The sequence below is a fragment of the Protomyctophum parallelum genome (assembly GCF_964188405.1).
Source record: "Protomyctophum parallelum genome assembly, chromosome: 4".
Lineage (NCBI taxonomy): Eukaryota > Metazoa > Chordata > Actinopteri > Myctophiformes > Myctophidae > Protomyctophum > Protomyctophum parallelum.
Window position 1 is genome coordinate 12,236,018 of NC_139700.1, and position 25,237 is coordinate 12,261,254.

Consider the following 25,237-nt stretch of genomic DNA (forward strand, 5'->3'; position numbering starts at 1 on the left):
CACACACACACACACACACACACACACACACACACACACACACACACACACACACACACACACACACACACACACACACACACACACACACACAGGCAAACAAAGGGAAACAAAATGGGCTGTCAAAAAGCCAAAAAGTCCAACTCCTCCCTCATTCCTTTTTTCTCTCCTGTTACCCTTACCCCCATCGCACCACCACCACCTTTGAGTGCGCGTGAATTCCGTTTGCGCACAAGTGAGTAATCAGTGGGTGGATAGTATACTGGAAATGACCTTATAAGGCAGACAGGAAGCTGCTGATTTCGGGTTTCAGTGCTCAAATTGCAGCCCCTTTACTTTGGTCCTCCCCCCCTCCCTCTATATTAGCACCACAAGCTTCCTGCCTTTATCAGCTCATGTTTCACACATAGGGGACAAAATGCCCCTACACACTACACTGTCAGATTAACTCTTAAAAAAACAAAACAAAAGAAGCAGATCCACTTGGCTGGAAAACTTTCCACAATGGCCCCACAAAATCCTAATCAGTTATCTAACGTAGGCTATTTGGACTCAAATTACTCTTCAAATGACTGCGATTCTTAAAAAAAAACCCTCTTAGTAAGCCAAGACATGAATTTATCACAAACAGGCTTAAGTTCAAAGTCACAGCTGTGGAGAAGCTAGTTTGGAGAGACCAGAGGTTGTATTCATGGTGTACTACAGAGCAATAGACTACCTATTGTTCTCACAGTTTCATTTGCATTACGTCAAGTGTATCAGCGTTATATAGGGAAATTCCACTCTGAGTCGCTTGCATGTGGAGAAAAGTTTCTTATCTACATAGGCCTACGTAGTAAAGTGAGCTCACAGCCAGATCTCTATGTAGGCTATAGTGTCTGGCCTACTGTACATAATCAGTCCAGACATAGTAGTAATCAGTCCAGAACTGCACTGTAGGTTATACTCCTTCCATATAGTGTTAAAGATCAGCATTACTTAATTTACAACATACATTCTACAGTACATTGAGGGTATGTAGAAGAATTGTTCATTTGATAATTTGCCTGTGATCCGAATGGTCCGAATCAATGGTCCGAATCAATACAGCATGGAATTGCACAAAACCTTATCCAACAACAACATTCTTAAGTTTGGGGTCTGAGAGGCTAAATGTCATCAAATGGTCCGTGGCTCAAATTCAGAATAAATAATGGGCCTTGATATGAAAATGATTAAAAACCACTGCATTATTGTAATGTTGCTTTGCAGTAGAATTTGCCTTTAAGGGAACTTGTTTACTTCAGGGTGAGAAGACTTCATAAGTTTGAACCTTATCTTTTTTTAAATGCTCCTTATGAATCTCCTTTTCTGTGTGGACTGCCCTATGGGCTTGTAACCACCTGAAGAGAGCATTAAAAATGATTAGTTTGTTAATTGCTCGCTTTGGTGGAATATATTTGAAATTAAAATGTGTTATTAAAAAGAAAGTGCCAGGTCACGTAAATTGAAACAATCCCCTGGGTGGGACGAGACTTTGTTGTATTTTCAGGACAACAAACACCATTTCTCATAATAATCTCATTCTTGTGTATTTACATTGGTAGCTGGCATGTTGGAGGAAAGCCAGTGGAAACCATTTTCACTGTTATATTTGATTCATTCTCTCATCCCGGTCAGGTGGATTCGTTTATTGACAGTGACACCAAAAAGAGGTGAAATCCTAAATATCATGAACCCTCCATGGAAAAGATCACCAGAAGTTAGAGCAGGAATACATTCTTCTTCTTCTTCTCAATTGCAAAGCTCAATTGCAACCAAAAAACCTGAACTTTGAACATTCAGTAGCTTTTCTGTCGTCTGGGGTTTTCTGAATAATTAGGCTCAAACAAGTGCTCTGATTTGCCTGTGATGTAACAGACCACAAATCCCATATATGACGATACATACATGTGCACCGCTGTGTATGTATACTGTATGTATGTATGTATGTATACGTGTATGTACCGGTATGTATGTATGTATGTATTATATATGCCAGCAGATGTCACCCCCCCCTGCTCCGCTCCCTCCACTGGCTCCCGGTCGCTGCCCGCACAGAATACAAAACTCTGATGCTGGCATTCAAAGCAACCAAAGGTATGGCTCCCCCATATCTTACAAGTATGATTGAACCCTACAAACCCTCCCGCGCACTCAGATCAGCCAATGCAGGGAAACTGGAAGTACCCTCACTAAAAACGCCGGGACAACGCTCCACACGTCCCAAACTCTTCTCCCTTCTGGCTCCAAAACTGTGGAATGCACTTCCCATTGCAGTCAGAACTGCAGCATCACTCCCAATCTTCCGCCGTAGCCTGAAAACCCACCTTTTCAGACTCCATCATGGCCCATAGCACTTACCCTAACCCCTTAGATAGCATTTCTGTTGGCTTAGATAGCATTTGACACAGACTTATAGCATGTTATGTAGACAGCACTATAATTGTATTGTATATAGTCATAGCACGCCATAGTACATATGTATAGCATAGTAGTGAATATGTATAGTTTATTATGTATAGTGTATGTATAGTTTCATCATATAGATATTCCACTGTTACCTTCTTAGCTTACGCATGTCTCATGATAAATGCTTTTATGTGATGTATTCCCATGCTTTTGTTCTTGCTTAAATGTAAGTCGCTCTGGATTAAGAGCGTCTGCTAAATGCCTAAATTGTAAATTGTAAATTGTAACTGTTGAGGGATTTTGCCTGTTTTCATTGCAGCTCAAAAGGCTTCGGAAAACAGAGAAAACCCCAGACACAGAAAATCCACTGAATGTTCAAAGTTCAGGTTGTGTGTTTCAAAATTAAATGAAAATGAATTTCATGAAACCTTTAGAAAATATTTTTGATGCTTAAAGTGCTCTGTGCTCTATCTATAAATGCCATGTCTCTGTCCGTCTGTCTGTATGTGTGTAATCCACGTAACTCGAGAACCGTTTGTCCCACCGGCTTCAAATTCGACACACGTACGTGTTCCACACCCCCGCAGGAGGTGCAGTGCCCAGTCTTGAGTCGGTCGGACCCACGGTTGTCCAGAACCGCCCCAAAAGGCCTCTGCCTGGGCTCTGGACAGGGCCCCTGCCCAGTGTCCATGTATGGAGCTGGCCTGTTCTGGCATCACACCACTCCATATTTGGGCATGCCTGACACAGAACTCCATAAGCTGGCCTGTTCTGACATCACAACACTCCATATTTGGGCATGCCTACACAGAACTCTATAAGCTGGCCTGTTCTGACATCACAACACTCCATATTTGGGCATGCCTGACACAGAACTCTATAAGCTGGCCTGTTCTGACATCACAACACTCCATATTTGGGCATGCCTGACACAGAACTCCATAAGCTGGCCTGTTCTGACATCACAACACTCCATATTTGGGCATGCCTGACACAGAACTTCATATAGGAATAAAGGGACACAGACAGACACACATAAATCTCCATATATGGGCATAAAAGGGACACAGACGGGTGGAACGGGTACTCTGGACAGGACCTGCACAAAAGCCTAATGTGGCATGCTTGACAAAGAACTCCATATATGGGTGGGTGTAACAGGGACACATCATACATAATAACTGGGTGGGGAATGCATTTCCGGTTGTCCAGAACCAGCACAAAAGCCTCTGCCCAGCTCTGGGCCTGATCACCCCTATATCTCCATATATGGATCTGGCCTGTTCTGACAAAACAACACAGGCACCACTCTAGTATAGTATTAAAATTAGCACACGCTTTGGTGCAGGACCGAAACCTTTGCTAATTTTAACTCACTGTGAGCACAGAGCACTATATTATGACGAGCATCAAAAAATAAAATAAATTACATTTTCAAACGACTTAAGTCTAATAGGATGCCTTCCTTAATTATTAATGCGGCGAGCGAGTTGTCGTTTTCTGCCAGCTTTCCTTTATTTTCCCCTTCATGTTTTTGAGACCACCACCTGCAGTTAGCTTGGAACAAAGGACAAAGAAAGTTTCCGCTGTACTTCAGGTTGTGGTCTAAACAGGTTTTGTTCCCTCTCTCTCTTTCCTTTTTCGTACCTTTTGTGTCTATCTATCTATCTATCTATCTATGCACCTACTGTATGCACCACGTGTGTACCACTATCATAACTATCATCTCTCTCAATTCAATGCAATTTAAACTAGAAAAAGTGCCCTTCTGGGCACAGGTCTCCACCAGGATAGGAATGTAGGACATTGCAGCTTGCCTTCATCTGGTGGTTGGATAAAAGGGCAACAAAAGTAAACTAGAAAGAGGCAATTCTGGGAAATTGCAAAGTGTGGTTGCCCACATCGCACCCGTCGAAAATGGAATCGCTTTTGGCTCTGCGTTGATGAATCCACCCTCGACATGTGATTCAGATTTGGGATGGATCGGACATTCCGTGCGTGAATTGTGGCGTTTTTTGTAAAATAGGCCCCTCCCACTAACTTGGGAAGACGATTACGACCGAACGATACAGAAGATCTAAATTCTGACTGTGCTGTTTTAATCGGATAGGTTGGCTGATATAGGCCCCTCCCAGTAATTATACCAGCCAATGACAATGTCAAGTCATCCTTTGTGATCATGCATAAGTCATTCAAAGAGGATTTCCCCCCCAAAATCATGTTTTTGCAACAAAGGGGTATAGGCCCCTCCCAGTAATTTTGCCAGCCAATTACAATGTCAAGTCACCCTTTGTGATCATGCGTAAGTCATTCAAAGGGGATTTCCCCCCCAAAATCGTGTTTTTGCAACAAACGGGTAATTGTTTTTGCAATTGTAGCGCCCCCTATGGATTGAAATGGAATTGCTTTTGGCTCTGTGTTGAGTAGGCCATCCTAAACATGTGATTCAAATTTGGGGAGGATTGGACTTTCCGCTCGTGATTTGTGATTTTTTTTGTAAAATAGGCCCCTCCCACTAAATTTGGAAGCTGATTACGGACGAACGATATGGAATATCGAAATTCTGACTGTGCTGTTTTCATCGGATAGGTCCCGAGATCATGTGTACCGATTTCTGTGAGATTTGGACAAAATCTGTAGGAGGAGGAGCAAAAAGTGTGTTTTGAAGAAAATGCTAATTTGCTGCAAATTCGTTCTAGACGGAAATGGGCGTGGCCTATATGGGGAGATGCGTCATGACCCAAGGAATCCAGGGAAAAAATATTTTGATTTTACGACCTACGGTTCAAGAGTTATACCCAAAAATGTAAAGTTGGCTGTTATAGCGCCACCATGAGGCCGACCGATATACTTCTAAGGTAATTAATTTTAGTAATTATTATGAATCTCTCCTCCAAGTCTTGTAAGTAAAGCCCTTACGGTCTCAGAGGAAAGAATACTTGAAAGTGAGTTTTTGCATTTTCCCATTCATGTCTATGGGGAAATTTAATGCACTAATTAATTTATATCAATTAAACTATCCAACAAATGTCTTATCCCAATACACGCACACGATTCCCGATGTAGCCCGTCGTTTTGACATATGGCTCGAGTGCGTGCGACAAAAACTGTGGGAGGTATAATGCGGCAAAATAAAGTTTATCTATAATAAAAAGAAGAATAATAATAAAAGGTCACAAAAACAATAGTATGGTTGCCTTCAGGCAACCACACTAACTAGAAAAAGTGCCCTTCTGGGCACAGGTCTCCACCAGGATAGGAATGTAGGACATTGCGATTTGCCTTCATCTGGTGGTTGGATAAAAGGCAACAAAAGTAAATCAGGATGGAGTCTGAGAAATCTGAAAGACCGGTTTCGTTGAATGGCTCTAGAGAGACTGTGTACCAATTTGCGTGATGTTTGGACAAAATCTGTAGGTGTACTGTGCAAAAACTTGTTTTGCACAAAGCGGCCTCCTGCCTGGTGGCGCTATAACAGGCCGTTGTGGAAAGTTTGGGGCAGAGGTTCATCGTTGGCATCCAGGGAGTGTGTGTGCAAAATTTGGCATTGACCGGGTTAACGGTGGCCGAGATTAGCTGCTCACGGACACACACACACGGACGGACGGACGGAGTGCAAAACATACTCTCCCCCCATGCCTTCGGCCTGGTGGAGACAATGAAGGTGAAGTAAAACTAAAATGCACTAAATCGCGGCGAGTTGGTAAACGGGCTAGTTCTCTGGATACCCTGGGCAGAGGTTGGGAGTCAGTGGGGCGAACGGTTCTAGAGTTACGTGGATTACAGACGTACGTACCTTCATCGTTATGCTAAAATGATGACTTCATCAGTGTAGTATGTCAAACTCACAGATGTTATAGTTAATTTCCAAAGTGATCAAATTATTTTGTGCAATTAAATGGTCAGATAGATGATGATAAAAAGGTGAGTACGTGAATACCAATGATAAGTAGGCCTACCATTTCAGGAATTATTTATTAATGAATTACATTGTTTCGGTACCTTGGTGTTTAAACTTTCAGCATTCCTACTTTCTCTAGTGTTAACTCTAAACAACTATCATAAGGTACATTGATGAATAATAAAAATATATATATCTCTGTAGTGACGATTTCCTATATTGATAGGCAGCTGTCAAGGGGCTGGTAGGTTTGTGGGTGGGAGTCTAGGCTTGAGCCCAAAGTATCTTGATGCGGGTACCACTTTTTATAGTGCTTATATTAAGTTATATAATATATTAGATCATTATAATATATATATCTTCTGAATTGATCTCTCTGACTGGCGCTGCTTCGGTCTTACTGACTGGCCGTGGCTTAGCACTTAGTCTCTTAGATCTGGCGCTTCTGAGGTAATCGCTCTGGAACCCTTCTGAGGAACTCAGTGACGTGACGTTGTGGCCTGACATCATGCTACGGACCGTTTCCGTGGCAATATATATGGAGCCGGCCTGTTCTGACATCACAATGATTGTTCTGCATAGACTCCATATTTGGGCGTGCCTGACTCCATATGGGCATAAAAGGGACACAGACATAACTAGAAATGAACGCTGTCGGGGTGCCAACTTGCACCTTGCACACAAGTAGGCCATACATGGCCTACTTGTGCGCAAGCAGAGCGTGCAGGTACTGCTACTTAACTAATGTCTATTACAACTGCTGTTCTAAATCCTTAGACCCTTTGACCTTATACCAACCTTGAAACGTACCTTAGTTACGTCACCATCAACAGCGGAGAGGGTATGCGCATGCATGAAGTGAATAGCAAATTGAGTGGCAAATCGAGTGTCAAAGTGAACTTCCCGGGTATGATGATGTCACGCGCATACCCTCCATAAGGGACCACCATATCTACCCTGACATACATACCAGATACATCATCACCATCAACAGCCAATTAGGGACCACCGAGGACAGGCCTACATACGCAGCTGACCACAGTACTTGCTCTTTAATATTTTATAATAATATTTATAATAACTAGGTGGGGCATGCATTTCCAACTTGCATGGTTCCAAGTAGGGCAGTCAGTGCCCAACGGGCACCGTTCTAGTTCCTTATTATTCCGCCCCCTGTAACGTCATGTGGGTCAATACATCATCATCATCAGACATCATCACCATACCATGGTCTCCACCAGGCCTCGGAGACAGTGTCCCGCGGGGGTCCGCGGTAGTCTGCGTGGGGTCCGCGGGTACAGTGGGGGTCCCCACAGAGGTCGTGGGATCCGCAGACTAGAATCCCTTGGTGAAATAACATTGGCGCACGAAGTGTTGTTGTTGCAACAAGCTGGCTGCAATGCTATCCCAATCCCATTGGCTGAGCTATCCCATTGGCTGAAAGGTCGGCTGCGACCATTTAGACGTGGGGATGTTGCCGGCATTAAAAGGGTCTGGTTGCTTAGAGACGAGGCAGCCAATCAGGACGCCAGGACCTGTCTACAGGCAGCATCCAATGAGAAATTGGTTGCGGAAGCTATCCCGAGAGGAAATAGACCAGCTCTGCTTCGCAGCTGGAAAGAATTGCTGTCAATATAGTGCAATAGTTGCCTCAGCCATTTCTAGCCCCCACCGAGTCCACACACCCACCTCATGCAGACAGGCACACATACGGAGTCCTCATTTGATCCCTGCAGCAAGGTTTACATGAGGTCACGGCTGGTGTTATGATACAATGATACTACTGTGAATGAGCTCTTTGGTACAGGGAAATAAAACAGGCCATCGCTGCCAAGAGCAGCTGCTGGATCTGCCAGCAGAATTCTATGCATATAAAGGGAGGATTTCATGTTTAAACAAACGTACAAGGACTTATTGCACAGACCCAAATTCCACTGGTGTTGTATTATTATGGTTCCAGATAATGATTGAATGACTAATTTTGATTGAATTACTACGTTGCGCGCACTCTCTCTCTCACACACCCCCACGGCCCACCCCCCTGGAAAGTGTCCTCAGCAGTCAGCATGCCCTGATTTAGAGACACAGCCACCGGTTCAGAGCTATAACAGCTGTACTCAATTCATGCCTACATGTAGGCCTATACACACACAGATAGCATTCTGGTTACAGTATGTTGTTTAGTTGCCAACTTGATTTTCTCCTCCAGCTTATTTTAACTGATGTTTGCAGCATGCACACATCCTCCACACCCACAGCACAAGCCAGGCACAAAATGACTAGGACCATATGCGCACATTTCCTGTACTGAGATATAGGCTAAGAAGTCATATGAGGACATGTACTGTAGCAGGGCTTGTATGACTCATTGGCTTTTCAAACGGAACGGCTCAAACAAGGAGTCAGATAACGGTTTCTAAAATTACTCTTAAAACCCATTTTAGATTCTAAAAATGACTTCTACATCCTGACAGTTTTCTGAAATAGCTATGTTTCTATTACAGTCGTTCTTTGATTTTTCAAAAATAGCAGACCTACAAGCTCGTAACGCGCCACTCGGTGGCGCGCTATGAGCAACAAAAAGAGAGCTTTAAAACAAAATTGCTATACTTTGGTATGGAGCCATATAATCACATTCATTGATTTCTGACAAACATCTGTGCGGCAGACAGGTCTCTCCAATTTGTCTTCTTTTGAGATCACTCAGCTATTTGAAAAAGATAAGGGGGGAAAAAAGGCCTTGTGGCAGTGGGCCAAAAACAGAGAAGGGGAAGGAAAGGAAAGGTACTATGTTTACCCAGGGTAACTGGACTAAGCTCAAGAACTTGTTTACAGCCAGGCCCTGCTCATAGAACATTTCATGGTAGGGGTTCAATGCCTTGTCCAAGGGCACTTCAGCGGTGGTAATTTTAACGTGCCGGTCCGGGGATACGAACTAGCGACCTTCCGATATCAAGACCGCTCCGCAAACCGTTCGGCCACCGCTGCCCCAAGGGAAGGCTTGATGCAGTCATACAAGCCATTTGCTGTATGACTTGCTGTTTGTAGTTAAATACTGCAGACGGCCGGATGTGACTCCAGGTGATCCTCCAAGACACACCTGGAACTCATAATGCTAAATGATTTTGGCAGCTGGGATTCACTACAGAATTACTGTTGAGGCCTAACATTATAACCTTTTAGATAATAATGTTGCCTGGCTGCTAGTCAGTGTTCTTTGTTCTATTATCTGTGCAATCACAGAGGTATACCTTATACAGTATGTTTTTGGAAATCTATCAGGTTATTGAATCAGGTAAATAAATACAACCTTTTGCCTTATGGTAGGTAATCCGATTCTAGACTCTAGAGGCTAGTAGACAACTTAAAAATCAGACCTGTCCTGAACTGAGTAACGCTGTACTGTACGTGTATGTGTTAGGCTGCGCAACAGTGACACTAGGTGGTGAAAAAACGCTATTTCTGTGCACTAGAGTGGCTGCACCGCTCAAAAACAATGGTATTCTCTCAGCTGGACTGATCTGCACTCTTGCGCACGTCCATCCCATATTTTTCTATTCAGTGTCAGGGTGGCGTTAAACTGCTACACAGTACAGTACAGAACACCATACGGTACAGTAACTATCACAATACAAGTACAGTGGCACCACTCAGTTCACACAGGTGGTTATTTTCTCTTTTTTTCATCATTTTCTTCAACACACTTTTTGAAATCAAATTCTATTCAAGAAGAAACAAATCTCACCAGTGCTAACTGAGCGATGCAGTGTGTGTGTGTGTGTGCGCCATAGACTGTAAAAAATATGGACAAAGCGTTCCCCGGGTCTAACATGAACGTAAAATGAAGCCTGTAATAATATGCTAATTCCTGATGTAAGTCGCCATCTTTGGTACCAGCTGGCCATTGGCTGGCTCCGTTTTGTATACCAGCTGGTCATTGGCTGCCCAGACAACGAGGCGGGACTTACCCCCTTCTTCTCCGTTGGTTTTTATTTTGACTCGAGTGGGAGGGGAATCCCGATCATAGACTGTAATGGTAGCCACGCCCCTCAGAACATACGCGATGGGTTTTTTTCTTTATGGTCATTTTTTTAATTAATGGGACCATACTTTTCCAAAAAGAATATTATGACATTATAAATGAGACTTTAAACTAGTGACTGGAAGAAGAAAGTATTCATGACCATGTTTATTAAGGTAATACAGTCTAGGTGAAGTTGGGCCAAAATACATGGGCCTCTATGGAGCTATGGGGCTTTTTGGGTCCGGTCCAGCGCCACAACAGGCCATTATATGAACTACCGATTTCAAATGAGGCTTCACGAAATATCTGGCTGACTGCCCCCCTGGTGTGCGCGCGTGTGTCAAGACCTCCTCCCTGGCCTCTGTGTGTGCGCGTGACCGCGTGTTTTTGTAGGCTGCTCAACATTACCACTTTAGGTCACCCAGTGGTATTGCAGCTGTTCATACTCAAACATATCGGCCATATCCACTTGACCAAATGTGCTGACCTGGTCACATTTGTCAAGACGGCTATGGCCGTGATTTAGCCCAAGGAGTGTTTTTCGTGCAAAACTAATGCTTGGAATGGATTCAGAATCATGAAAACCCCCTAGTTTGACACGTCACATGCTACTTAAGGCATGATGAACGGGAACCAAATAGCAGATCTAGTACAAGCTCATAGCGCAGCACTTGGTGCCGCGCTACGAGCAAACATCATATAAATGTGGCGCAAATCTTGGAATATATATTCTTTCAGAGCTAAATTGTTCCAGGGGGCGAGTCCCTGGAACAACATATTTTCAGATGGGGGTCTGGGGCCAATTACATAGGGAGACCCATGAGAGAAGATATTTACGGCATAGCAGTGATTCTCAAGCCGTTTAATTTCAAGGACCGCCAGTTTTGACATGCATTAGTCTATGGACACCCATTTAATGGCATTTATATCACTGGGACCCCCAATTTATATTGTAAAATGTATGTCAATTTCACTCTGAGTGTACAAAATGGAACCAATGGTTCCATTTGTACACAGAGTTACAGATCCATAAGGGTCCATTTGGTTCCAAGCTATCATTTAGCATGGGGACCCCCTGGAACTGCCTCAATGACCCTTGGGGGTCCCCGGACCCCACTTTGAGAAGCACTGGTCTGGAGTATATATCGATACATTGCCATATCACTTAATTGAACCCACCACTCTCGTGCGCGCCGGTCAACAATGTATTTTGCGGTAACATATAACATGCTGCCTATAGTTGTCACAACTCAATAGTGAACTCTTCCCAGAAGGTACTAAAAGCAATGCAGATTCTAGACTCATGTCTTCTCTTCTCATTAGTTAAAACTGGGAATGATGAGTAAGGACTCATTTCTTATTCAAAAGGCCATCCGTTTTTGGTTTTTTATTAAGAGTGACTTTGTCCCTCAGGCCTCATGAGAAGAACTTTCAATATAAATCAAACACGAAGCAGAATCTCTTGATCATATAAAAGGAACAGTAATGCACTTGTGTATGTAAAATAAATATAAAAGTGAAAAAACATAATAATTTAAACTAGTTGTATCAAACATTCCCATTAAATACAGACACACATCAAATAAAGAATCCTAGCCAGTGATGACTTGGGGAAAGTAGCAGAATGGAGAGCAGAGCTAGCTCCTCCTTGTGGTCCCTGAGGAAGGCCTGCATGCTGCCAGGGTTGATTTTGACACCACATTTTGATTTCATTTTAGTCAGTCTCTTGAATGACATTTCATTTCGTTTTTGTCATATTTTAGTCACCTGAAATGTTTTGGTGTAAGGTCTAGTTTTAGTTGACTAAATATCATAGGATTAAATCTACTTTTGGCTGGCCTTAATGGAATCATAACATAAAGCCTGATTTTACACTTGGTTGCATGCTGACAATAGACAATCTACACGGCCACAACGCGTCGCAGCTGTGGGCTTGTAGATCTGCTATTTTCTGAGAACCTGAGCGCAACCAAACATAAATTGATCTCTTCTCCACTAGTCCCTCCCTAATATTTTAGTCTAATTTTAATTTGTTAACGATTGTCAGTATATTAAGTCATAGTTTTAGTCATCGTGGCTTAAGTTCTTATTTCTTATATCAATGAAAAAAGGTAGCCTAGTCGGCGAACATTTTTTGTCTTAGTTTTAGTCGACGTCGAAATCAACACTGATGCGTGCAGCCGGTAGCCTGGAAAACAGACCAATCTGCTAAAGGAAAAGAATAAAAAAAGAATCCCTGGGGAGATTGGTCTGGCACTCCTCAGTTCGAATTACATTTCTCTCACCCCAGAGTTGTGGGTGACAATCAGAGCCCACTTTTCAAAGTGAGGGTTTTTTGCTGTGGCGTTGGAATCTGTTTGTAACCAACCGCACAATAAATCTTCCACACCGAAGTTCCAGACTAATGCAGTGATATTAGTCTGAAGTTCCAGACTAATATATATGCAGTGATATTAGTCTGAAGTTTGAAGTTCCAGACTAATATCTATGCAGTGATATTAGTCTGAAGTTTGAAGTTCCAGACTAATATCTATGCAGTGATATTAGTCTGAGGTTCCAGACTAATATCTATGCAGTGATATTAGTCTGAGGTTCCAGACTAATATATATGCAGTGATATTAGTCTGAAGTTTGAAGTTCCAGACTAATATCTATGCAGTGATATTAGTCTGAAGTTTGAAGTTCCAGACTAATATCTATGCAGTGATATTAGTCTGAGGTTCCAGACTAATATCTATGCAGTGATATTAGTCTGAGGTTCCAGACTAATATCTATGCAGTGATATTAGTCTGAGGTTCCAGACTAATATCTATGCAGTGATATTAGTCTGAGGTTCCAGACTATTATCTATGCAGTGATATTAGTCTGAGGTTCCAGACTAATATCTATGCAGTGATATTAGTCTGAGGTTCCAGACTAATATCTATGCAGTGATATTAGTCTGAGGTTCCAGACTATTATCTATGCAGTGATATTAGTCTGAGGTTCCAGACTATTATCTATGCAGTGATATTAGTCTGAGGTTCCAGACTATTATCTATGCAGTGATATTAGTCTGGCCATGCCAGGCTATGCAGCCGCACCGCTATCAGGCAGTGTTGATTTTGTCGACTAAAACTATGATGAAAAATGTTCGTCGACTACCTTTTTTCACTGACGAAAACTAAATGGAAACTAAGCTACTGTAACTAAAACTACTGTATGATGAGTAATTTTACTAATGTAAAATCAGCCATTACGACGGCATCAAGTGGCCGCCAGAATACATTAGAGTCGACTAAATCAACTGTAGATCTAGTGGACTAAAATAAAATTATTCAAGAGACTGGGCTAAAACTAAAAGTCAAAATGTGCTGCTAAAATCAACAGCCGCTATCAGGAGAACAGCAGGACCTTCTGCAGCAGCGTCGTCCTGCGGAGGGGCACCCTCTCCTCGTCAGGCTTGCTGATGTCGGGGATCATGTCGCCGCTCCTCACCGCGCTCAGCCGCACGGCGGGCCTCCCCTCCCGGACGGCGCGCAGCCCCGCCTGCGTGACGTTCCGGCAGAAGTCCACCCGGACCTCTTCGAGCTCTGGGCTGCCGCAGTCGCCGTCGTGAGCCACCAGCGTGCGCAGCGTGCGGTCCGTGATGCGGACGCAGTTCTCCAGGTGGAGGCGGCGGAGCTTTCTGCAGGCCCGCAGCACGCCGATCACGTCCTCGTCTGTGATGTGTCCGCAGCCGGACAGGGTCAGAGACAGCAGGTTGGGGCACCTGTCAGAAAGAGAGAGAACAGTCAGCCAGGGTGAAGCATCAAGGCATTACCAGAGCCATAGAGTATAGACAGAGTTGCGACATTGAGGGGCAGAAAACAGCCTGGTCACGTAGTTCATGTACTCGCACAAGCCCATAGACTCCAATGTATTCCGTAAACTTCCGGTGTCCCTATTCGCCAATAGAAGTCTATGTAGAAGAGCCGCCATTGGCCAGGCCCCATGAAGTGAACAGAGTTGTCATAACTCTATCCTACTCTATGGCTCTGGGCATTACCAGTGACTAAGTCAGAGAGGCTTATTGTCAGTATCAGCCAGGGTGCGGGAGTCCTGCGCTAGGCCTCTGGAACATGGAGTCTATCCCCTTTTCAATGCACTAGACCTCTGGAAGATGGAGTCTATGCCCGTTTAAATGCGCTAGACCTCTGGGAGATGGAGTCTATCACTGTTTCAATGCATTAGACCTCCGGGAGATGGAGTCAATCACTGTTTCAATGCATTAGACCTCTGGGAGATGGAGTCTATCACTGTTTCAATGTGTTAGACCTCTGGGAGATGGAATGCAACACCTACCATCAGCTCCCAGTATTTACACCACGACATCAAGCCGTACAATGCTCCTCATACGCCGAGTTGGCGGTGCCCGGGATCGAACGCATGACCCTCTGGGAGATGGAATGCTGAGGTCGAAAGGCTCTACCGACTGAGCTACCCGGACACTAAATGTGACTCATTGACTAAATGTGCCCAGTCACTAAATGACACAGAAACACAGTCACACACATCACATGAGGTGGCGAGCAATACAACATGTCCCATTTTGTGTCATTCTTGGTCCTAGAGCACTGTTTCCCAAACATTTGGTCAGGAGTCTCGGGACCCATTTGTGGGCTGCGGACATTTTTATGCGTTTTATGCCTCCATTTTATTTTTAATTAGGCTATTTCAAAACATTTTCAAAAAACATTCCCAAAAAAGGCAAAAGAAATCATGAATCATGAAAAGAAACCACAACTCAATGATCATTAGTCATTTCATAGCCTGGCTCCAGCCCTGAATTGCTACCATTAAAACAATATGTCACAAAAATTCAGATCGAGTGTCAGGCTAGTCATTTCATGAAGAAATCAAAGAAATACCATAAATATGACACATTTTTAAGATGAGCAAATAGTCATGATGATGTACGATGATAAGAGCACGCCTCACTTCACATGGGTGTGATTTATATTGAAGGAAACTCTAATATATGTACATTCTTGTAGGGTAGGAAATGCTATCAGAAAATAGACAGAAGCCGAGAGAGATGAGGAAGAGACCATGAGAAACAGTGTTGTGTAGACGACGCCTTTTTGGGGGGCGGGGGGAAACATCTGCACAAAGCGTGGGCAGGCGCCGTGAGAGCGAGTCATTATGTAACAGGGTTTGATGAGGCTTTTATTCCTGTTTACCTCTATTCATCCCTCCAATGTGCCTCCAACGCTGACTTTTATAGACACCACTATTCACACGTGTACACACCAACTGGACCTCTAACAAAAAAAAATAACACCGGCTTTGAGCTCTAGTCATTCGAAAATTCCTCCGGTTCTCTCTGTGTCAACACCGCGCAATCACATCCGCTGATAAAGCCCGGAATTGGCCTCCTCGCAACAATGAAGCACGCGGGGGGGGTATGGGGGCACGTGGATTGACTGTTCTTGCCCCATGTACTGTACAAAGGTTATTGGGACGGTACCCACAGTGCTCGATGGCGACTGGAATGTGTTTGCCTCACATGTGGTAAAGTCTAGAAAGATTATGTAAGTCTTTATGTAATCTGCATCAGTGAACGGGAATGACATCCCCCCTCTGAGCTGCTGCCATCAGCTGTGTCTGTCTGCCAGCCCTGTCCAGCGCAGCAGTGCTGCATTGTGGGCTTTCCACGTGGTTACAGGCTAGCCTAGCACTCCCACCCCCCCACACCCAGAAGCAAAATTATAAATCCTTGATTTACAGCAACGATCCACCACTCCCATTTGACATAATTTATTGCCATTTCATTATGTTATTAAAGCATGTAAAACTGTAATGTGCTACACTACGGGACCTCGTTTTGTGTCGTGCTTTTGCAAAGTTGTGTTGGCTTAAGTGTAGCTCAGAATGTTACAGCAGTTATTGCACAGAAGCAGATACTGCCTATGCCCAATGGGACTGCACATGAAGTAAAGAAAGGTTTAGCATGAAGAAAGGACGGCTTCGTCTCTGTATTAAACCACTCTATTGTGAGATGGATCATGTTGCCGACTCTCAATGGTGTCGTTTACAAGGCATTGACATAATGGGCTCAGATCAGATCAGCCATATGCTATGTGCTGTTATCTGATTCTCTTCCAAACACTTGAGATGTATTCTTCTTCTCACAATCGGCAGCACACACGCCACAACGCATTGCTTACTCAAGATGAGTCATTGGGCCAAACAAACTGATCCCTTTCGGCTATGTGACGTTAGCCTGACTTGGCCAGCCTCATGGCGGGGATTCACTGAAAATTCCTCCCGGAAGGCTGGCCAAGTCAGGGCAACGTGACATGCCCTAGGTCGGTGGTTAACCTCTAACATTTCAGCCTGTGACCCAAAAGAGAAATTAGATGTTTACCCGGGACCCAAACTAGTGAAAATATCAGATCTACAAGCTCACAAATAAAAATACCGATTTGCTCAGACACATGACATAAATTCTCCATTAATTGTCAATAGGAATTTAATCTATGTGTAGGACAAACCTAGCCGATTTGCTCTTCCACATATAACGTAAATTCAATAATTTTAATCAAAATATATCTATCAAACATACGAGAAACGGGTCATGCAGTTACTCAATATATTTCACATTTGCAATGGCTTTAACCGTTTGTCAACAGTATTCTGGAGCTACGAAAGTAGGAAATTAAGCAAGTGACAATAATTGTCTTGACCAATCAATGTTTTTACATCACCTTTTGGTATCGTCTCAGCTGGCTTGGCACCTCAAAGGAGGTGATACCAAAATAGTAACAGATACCAGGAATGTTGGCCTAAAACAAACAAAGCTGAGTATAGTTGGAGTCGGCAGGAGAACTACGTGTAAAATGTGTTAAGTGTAATTTTTGTTTTGAAAACTTCCCCAATCCCCTGTGAGATTTATTTCGTCCTCATTCCTTCCATCACCAGTTCCCTGGCATAGTCAGGAACAGATTATAACACGTCTTCTAGCCTTGGGAATGACAGACAAAATATAGCAAGTCATGGTGTGGGATTCGCAAAGCCATCTGTTATCTGGGTGCTCTAAGAGACAAAAGTGAAGGAAAACAAGTTACATCATCCAATTTGTCTCCAAGGTAGCTATTAACATAAGCTTCCCTTGCTTTGACAGTAATGTCACAGTGAACAGATTTGTTATTTTCTTTCCTCAATCGTGTGCTGCATTAATGTCAGCACTCGGCAGCATTTCCCTAACACTCTCTTACCTACAGTATGTTGACATACAGTAAGGCCATACAGTAGCTGGTGGTGCTATAGGGAGCAAGATGTGGTTTTGAGATGAAGGCGGCTCACTGCAAAAGCCCATGGCAGGTCTCTAAAGCAAGCTCTAAACCCTGTAATCATATTACTAATTACCCCGTTTGGTTTCCATAACAGTTATTTTGTCTGGTCAAGCCGCCCGCTAAATTCTAGACTAGAGGACCACGCCATATAGTATGTATCTAGCATTCACCTCATTCAAGTCATCAAGGCAAGGACGAACAGACTGAAAAATAGTTTCTACCCCAGAGCAGCTCTAAACACTGACACTTTATGGACTAAAAGGACTTACTGTGCAATATGCCTTAAATGTATGTATTTTATATAGAGTATTATGTATTTTGATTTAAATGCACTGAGCTGGATTGCAAATCAATTTCGTTGTCTTGTACAATAAAGATATTCTGATTCAGATTCTGATTCAGTTTACAGCATTTTTGTGTTACATTTTCACAACATTCTATTTCGGGCAGTTTAACATAAAAATAACTGCCCAAAATAGAATGTTATAGAATACTTTCTATTGCTGCTGTTGTAAATAAATTAATGCTAGTGAAAAAAAGGGAAAAAAAAGAAAACAGTGGATTTTCTGTGGTCTGGTTGACAGGCAAAATCCCATAACAGTGATATCTGATGGCAATTTATTCCATTAAAGCTCAAAATGCTTCAGAAAATCTGACGTCATGAAAACCTTTAACTTTTAAACAGCGTAACATTACAGATGAACCGATTCTGAACGGGAACCCCTTTGTGTTTTAACTAAGCATTATGTTATACTTTAGCTATTGAAAAATAGCAGATCTACAAGCTCTACCTACGAGCTTGTAGGTGAAAAATTGTGAAAATGCGGCACAAATCTTTGAATATATATTCTTTCAGATTTCGATGTCGGGTCTAAATGGGTTAACAGAGTCCCCAAATATGTTGTGTTTTATAGTTTCTATCCCTAAACCCACCCCCACAGATCTGATGTTGGCGTTAGAGACTGTATGTGAACCCTTATCCGGGAAGAGGCAGAGCAACAGACGCACATGCTCACTCCTCTGCCAGAAACAAAGAGCCAATTGTAGGCTGAGCTCCACCTGCCTGTGTAAATCTTCACAGTCTGCAGGGAAGTGGGAGGGTCTCTTTATCTCCACCACAGCCTCCTTAGCTTCTCCTCCTCCTGCCCCACATGTGTCACGTGCACTTGTTTTCTTTTTCCTCAACGATTCTGGAGAGGTTATTTTTTGAGTGGTGCAACCACTCAAAGGAACAGCAATGTCCGTCCTAACCTATGTGACTGAGTACCAGTAGGGGCAAAAGTGGCACTGTTGTGCCAGAAACAGAGAGATAGTGCTGCACTGTTGCCTGCTAATGAGAGAGAGAGAGAGGGGGGCAGGGGGAGAGGTGAGTTGCACCACTCAGTTCACACGGGTGTGATATTTTAGCAGTGTGTGCCATTTTGTGGTGGTCTAAGGGGGTGAGATAGGGACAGCCAGACAAAGTACGTGGTTCCAGGTTTGACTGGCCTTATGGCTTTTATGGCTCACTTCTCTGGTTTCACAATGCATGAGGAAATCCTCACGGGGGGGGAGCCTCTCCTCTTTGATCTTGTCTCACACAGGGTGTAAGCACACTTGGGCAGAATGCAGCTTCGGCCAGATTCCCGGAAACGCTTGCCCCGCGGCATTCTGCCGCGTGGGTGGAGCTTCCTTTCCATCCAGGCACCAGCTGTCTACAAACTTTTGGCATCTTCGTGACGCTAAAGTGTGCCTGCACCAACAACTGTAGAGCAGTGTTGCCATGTCCGCTTATTATACGCGACTCTGGGCTTTTTTTCTTTTTTTCTAAATGGTAAATTTATATAGCGCCTTTATCCATGACGCTTTACATAGATTGTGCATTACATTCACCCATTCACACACTTAGGGTGTGCCAGTACAGTACAGTGACCCCCACACGGTAACTGTCATTTTTCAACCGCTTCGGACGTGGGGCGGCTCGCCGGAACCTGGCTGGCACCCTGGCCGTGGTCCTGTGGGTCTGGAACTTCCGAGGACCTCCACACCGAGTTGCACCACTCACTTCACACGGGTGTGATTATTTCATAGACCTGGATGCTAATTCCTCTCACAAACTCTGACAACACCATGGTAGAGTTTGGCAGTGGCCAGGCTCCCTACACGTCAGCAGAAATTACTGGTCGGCTCTGGGGAGAAATTGTCCAGAGACCTCATTATCCCGTTCAAGGCTGATGCCTCCCTTATAAGCTGGCAACCCAGGAGGACAAAAGTCAATGGAATTATGGCAAGATCCTAATTTAAAGAAAACAATCAAATGAAACTGGGAGATAATTACGTTTAAAACGAAAGGTTGCAAGTTCTTTAACTAATTAAGTTGTCATGCTTTTGCGACCTACAGATTAGATGCAGTAGTTTAGTTGTTCTGTCTGTCATGCCAACGCAGTGAGAATCAATGCAGGAAGTAAAATGTGAATGAATACTCTTATCTAACCTCGGCCTATGCCATCGCCGTGACAACCCAGAGTGGGGCTGATTGATTGTGGCAAACACTCGTTTTCCCTAAACAGTAACTTCCATCACCAGATGGGGGTCACCAGATTATTATTAAAAAACAAAACCCGATGTAGGTGGCTAGGTGTTATTTAATCACAGTAAAATCCTCAGTGATAATTTTACTTAATAGTAAATAAATGTTCCCCTCTTGCAGAGAGAGAGAGACACAGACACAGACACAGACACAGACACAGACACAGACACAGACACACACACACACACACACACACACACACACACACACACACACACACACACACACACACACACACACACACACACACACACACACACTTTACCAAAGGTGGGTGTGTGTGTGTGAGACATGTGGTCCATACAGAACTGACACCAAGGTCTGGACTCTCATATCAGGCAGCTGTCAATTCACCAGTTGCTAAGCAGCAGTTGCTGCTTAGCAAGTTGCTCTCCCAACTCGAGTTAGCTACGAACAATTGTTACCTTGAATACAACATTATGAAATAAAGCCCACAAGGTGATACCATAGTAAATTATATTGAACGTTTCCTTGCATTTCTTTGCTATCTTTTTAAGAATTTGCCTTCTTCAGCATACCCGGTGAAATAATTTGATTCAGTACGTGCGGAAACGGCACAGAAGAAATGCATTGTAACGAATTGGTATGAACTCACGTGTGGCATACGTTGGCCAGGAAAGCGCTGACCAGGCCGTCGTGTTTGCTGCAGATGTCCCTCTGGAACGCGCTCTTCATCCAGTCCTCGATGTTGCACACCTGCTGGACCCGGCTGGAGTGCCAGCAGACAGTCAGGAAGCGCAGCGAGGGACCCAGCACAAAGTTGTCCCTCCGCAGCTGAGACGGCGAGCTGAAGCGCAGCAGCGACCAGAGGCACGGCTCCAGGTAGACGTCGCGGAGCCCGCGGCAGGCGAAGGACAGACTCCGCCGGCTGTCCTTGTCCAGGAATGAGAAGACGTGGAGGAGACACTCGCGGTTGAGCTGCGTGAGCTGCATCATACTGCCGGGGCAAGAAGTGACAGAGAGGACTGACAGAGAGGCCTCCTTCCCTGAGGGCCGGCAATACGGCCTGCCGCCGACACACGGCAACAATGAGCCTCCGGTCGTCATTGTGTGGCCCAGATACATGATGCCTCCTAAGGCTCTCTACTTGAGCCCTGCACATATAAGGGCCGTGGAATGGGGGTTATTTTGGGAAGACAACTGCCAGCGGCACTGTCAACGATAAGGTGTGTGTGAGAGCCAGCCCCACACACACACACACTCCCTTTCCATCTGTCACATGGCTCTCAACAGGCAGAGGACAGATGTTTACAGTGGCCTGGCCTAATTCTCTACCACAGATATGAGTGGGGCCTTGCCTTGCATGCACAGGCATAACACATTTTTATATAGCACAGTTGTGAGATTTGTGTTTGGTAATTCTTTCTCTGTTAAAACAATGCTTCTTGGCAATAACCTTATAGCGTTGGAAAGACTTTGTATTGTATCGAATCGTTTTGCAATGCAAATAATCAAATGGTATAGATGATACCTTGTACATGTGTTGAATTTAGGAATTTTAAGAAGAAAAAAGAAAACGAAAGTTTAGTTACTTTTTTCATTCCATAGTCTATCGATATATGTGTGTAATCTCTGGGTTCATGTCAAGGTGCGGGTTTGTCCAAATGTTCAAATACAATATCCATGTATTTGCCAAATAATCACTGTGTTTACCTATTTGTAGTTACATCACTATCCACACGTTTCACAGAGATGATTGTGATGTGTATTGTATCGCTGTTAAAATGTATTGTTACACCCCTAAAATAAATAAATATATACACACACACACACACACACACACACAATGTACTTCTAAAAATAATTAAGGGAATACTTTGATCCCTCATTTCCTCTCCCCCCATTTCAATTCAAAATGTCCTGTGTAGCAATAGTGAACAGTGAGCAATAGTGTCTGCCTAAAGGAACACTGTACTCTGTGTATTAAACCACTTAGACCAGGGGTGGGCAACTTTGACGATGGAGAGGGCCACTATATTTCCACACTCACTCCAGAGGACCACTATATTTCCACACTCACTCCAGAGGGCCACTATATTTCCACACTCACTCCAGAGGGCCACATTGCATATTACTGTCGTAGCAAAAATAGCCGATCTACAGTACAAGCTCAAAACGCGTCGCAGTGTAGTAGATCAGCTATTTTTTGCTATATTTGAATTAAATAATGTTTTGCTATTTTTGAATTGTAATCCTGAAAAGTAACCCGTTGTTCATTTAATTTCAAATGCATTTAGTTATAGTTATGTTAACTTTATGAAGTAAATACAAATACATTGGACATAAAGAAAGATATCAGTATTCTGATATTAACCTGTGGGCCGCATTAAGTGATGGTGGGGGCCGCATGTGGCCCCTGGGCCGCCAGTATGTGTGACTGGACTGCTCATGATTAACACAATCATACAGCCCGCTACTCAGTAACAACTCAGTATATAGACAGGGAAGGATCAGGTGATGTTCAACTGAACATGCTAGGGCAACATGCGTGACCTACAGTATGTCTTTGAACATAGTATGATTGTTGGTGCATGATGTGGTGGTGGTTCTAGCTGCATCTAGTCTCGCTTTGCCAGACTCTTGCAATTTTCAAATGCTTCCATCATACAGTCTGGAGGAACGGAAGTTCTATCATGAGTAAGCGATAAAGCGGAAGTGGAGACTCCTCCCCATGCACTTCCGTTTCGTCTTTACAGTCGCACAAATTTATCCTAATATAAATAGAAATCATCTAAGCATATAGCTTGCTCCTTAGTAGAAATGGAAATAAAAACATAAAATAAATAATATTTTCGTGAACGGAAATTGCAGCTTCCTTACTCGGATTTCAGGTGTAGTTCCAGACTCTATATAGCATTCGGAGATTGTGGAATAGTTATCCCGGCTACGCGAGACTAAGCTGTATCCCTTCTGGGGACAGGGCGGAATCATTTTGAAACATCCAAAAACGTGCAGCGTAGCACCTGTTGCATCCCAGTCCTCAACCAGTAATTTCCTGCTGCACCTGATACAGATATAGGCATTTCCTGTCCATCAAACCCATAAAGGGGGCGTCAGGAAAACTGCCTTTTACTGTGACTCGTGAGGCAGAGTACTCCTCCTCAGTATTACACAAACAAGGCAACTTGAGCTTATTAGCAGCTGTGACCTAAACACTGCATGGGAGGGTGGGGAAAAAAGGCCACTTGTGTCTTAAATGAGGACAGAGTAGCCAGTCCATAGACAGCCACCTGTGAGAGTGTCACCAAGAGCAGCTGTTCCTCTTTAGCATACAGGAAGGCTTGTTCCTGCCGAAGTGGGGGGGCTGCCTGGCTGGACACGTGTCCTGATGGGAGCTCCTGTGTGTGGGTGGAGATGTTCGATAGAGGGATGGAGCAACATAAAGCCTTGGGAGCATTTACCCTTTTGCCTCAGTGCTTTTAGTGGACAGATACATGCCATTCTTCCATTCACTACCATAAAAAAGGCAATTACACTGGGTATATGCAAACGGTGTCCTTGCTGGTTGTTTAATGTGAGGAATATGTCAACCCTGCCTAGTCCCTATGTTTTCGAACTTGGCAGGCACTAAGGCTTGCTCACCTGCCCCTGGCAGGTAAATAAAACTTTCTGGCAGTTGAGTTGTTTTCAGGTCGCTCGACCAGGCAAGTGCTTGTTTGAGAGACGCAACAGTCTATAAACACAACCCGAGATATCTGTCTAAACACCTGAACGTGGCGAGAGCACTCTGTCTTCTGGTCTGAAAAATAAGAGCACCGTTTACCTATAATGTGCCATTTTCACAGTTGCTACAACTTTAAAATATACGTGTGAAACCATAGTCATATTCATAGCCATGTGGGTATTTGGCATAAAAATGGAGGTATGATATTTATCGTACGATAAAGCTGTAGGATAAACATCATACCTCCATTTTCCCCAAAAAAGAAAAGAAAAAACTAATTAAAATTGTACAATTTACATGACCTGTACTCAGTATTTCTGAGACAGTGTCAACCCCTGCTTGGTTTTTTTGAGTGGTGCTAGCCACTCCTATAGACACAATGTGTGTCCCTGGCTGGGTCTGTCCATTCGACCACGGAAATAGCGTTTGTTGACGAAGTGTCACACCCCCCCCCCCCCCCCCCACACACACACACACACACACACACACACACACACACATACACACACCCACCAGGGAGGAGGGCTTGTATTGTACAGTACAGTACAGTACAGTACAGTACAGTACTACTCAGTTCAGACGTGTCTGATTTTTACTCTGATTCTTTACAAGGAATAGTGATTGTACATAGAAGACCGAGGGGAAAACAAACAATTCAGATGATTGGACCCAACGTGTCATTTAATTTCACAAATGACACATGACATGATACTAAGCATAACCCAGCCTGGGTGTATTTCTCAAACCACAGTTTAGTTCAACTTAGGACGCCAAGCGAATACAGACTCAACTCATTGCAACAACAGAATATTGCCTATACGGTATGTTCGAAGAGATTTGACTCAAGAGTGTCGATAGTTTCTGGTCACACTGGTGCTGGTAGAGGTTACAAATAGCTTTTCTTGTTTGTCTCACTTTTCTAAGTAAGGCAATTGGCCTTACTTAGAAAGGTCTTGCTGGGTTTAAATACTTGGCATTGAATAATGAAGAGATACAAAATAAGAAACCCTCCTTCCAGTTTCAGCATACCTTGGAGGTTCTGATGACGCTTGTTGATGCCACAGCAGGTAATGACATCAAAGGGATTTGCAGATGGTGGGGCCCACAAATTAATCATGTGGATAATGACCTGCTTTAATGGGAGATGAAATGTCAAAATAGTTACATGTGGCAATATTTCAGATTATCTGTATTCCATAACCAGGTGTCTGTATTCCTGATGATAGTGAAAACCATTCCTTCAAGATAACAATACCTTCATACCGACCAACCACCAAGCCTACTACCGCCCTTCTTAGAAAATTAATCTAA

General features: G+C 43.7%; 1 protein-coding gene across 1 annotated transcript; it reads right to left on the reverse strand.

Annotated features, from left to right (window-relative positions):
- Positions 1 to 13,599: 13,599 nt before the first annotated feature.
- On the reverse strand, positions 13,600 to 25,102 carry fbxl22 (F-box and leucine-rich repeat protein 22). The gene is made up of 3 exons (XM_083763661.1): positions 24,956 to 25,102; positions 20,858 to 21,227; positions 13,600 to 14,107 (listed from the first exon to the last, which is right to left on the reverse strand). The coding sequence occupies exons 1-3, from the start codon at positions 25,041 to 25,043 to the stop codon at positions 13,732 to 13,734; spliced, it is 834 nt and encodes a 277-aa protein (XP_083619787.1). The 5' UTR covers positions 25,044 to 25,102; the 3' UTR covers positions 13,600 to 13,731.
- Positions 25,103 to 25,237: the final 135 nt, after the last annotated feature.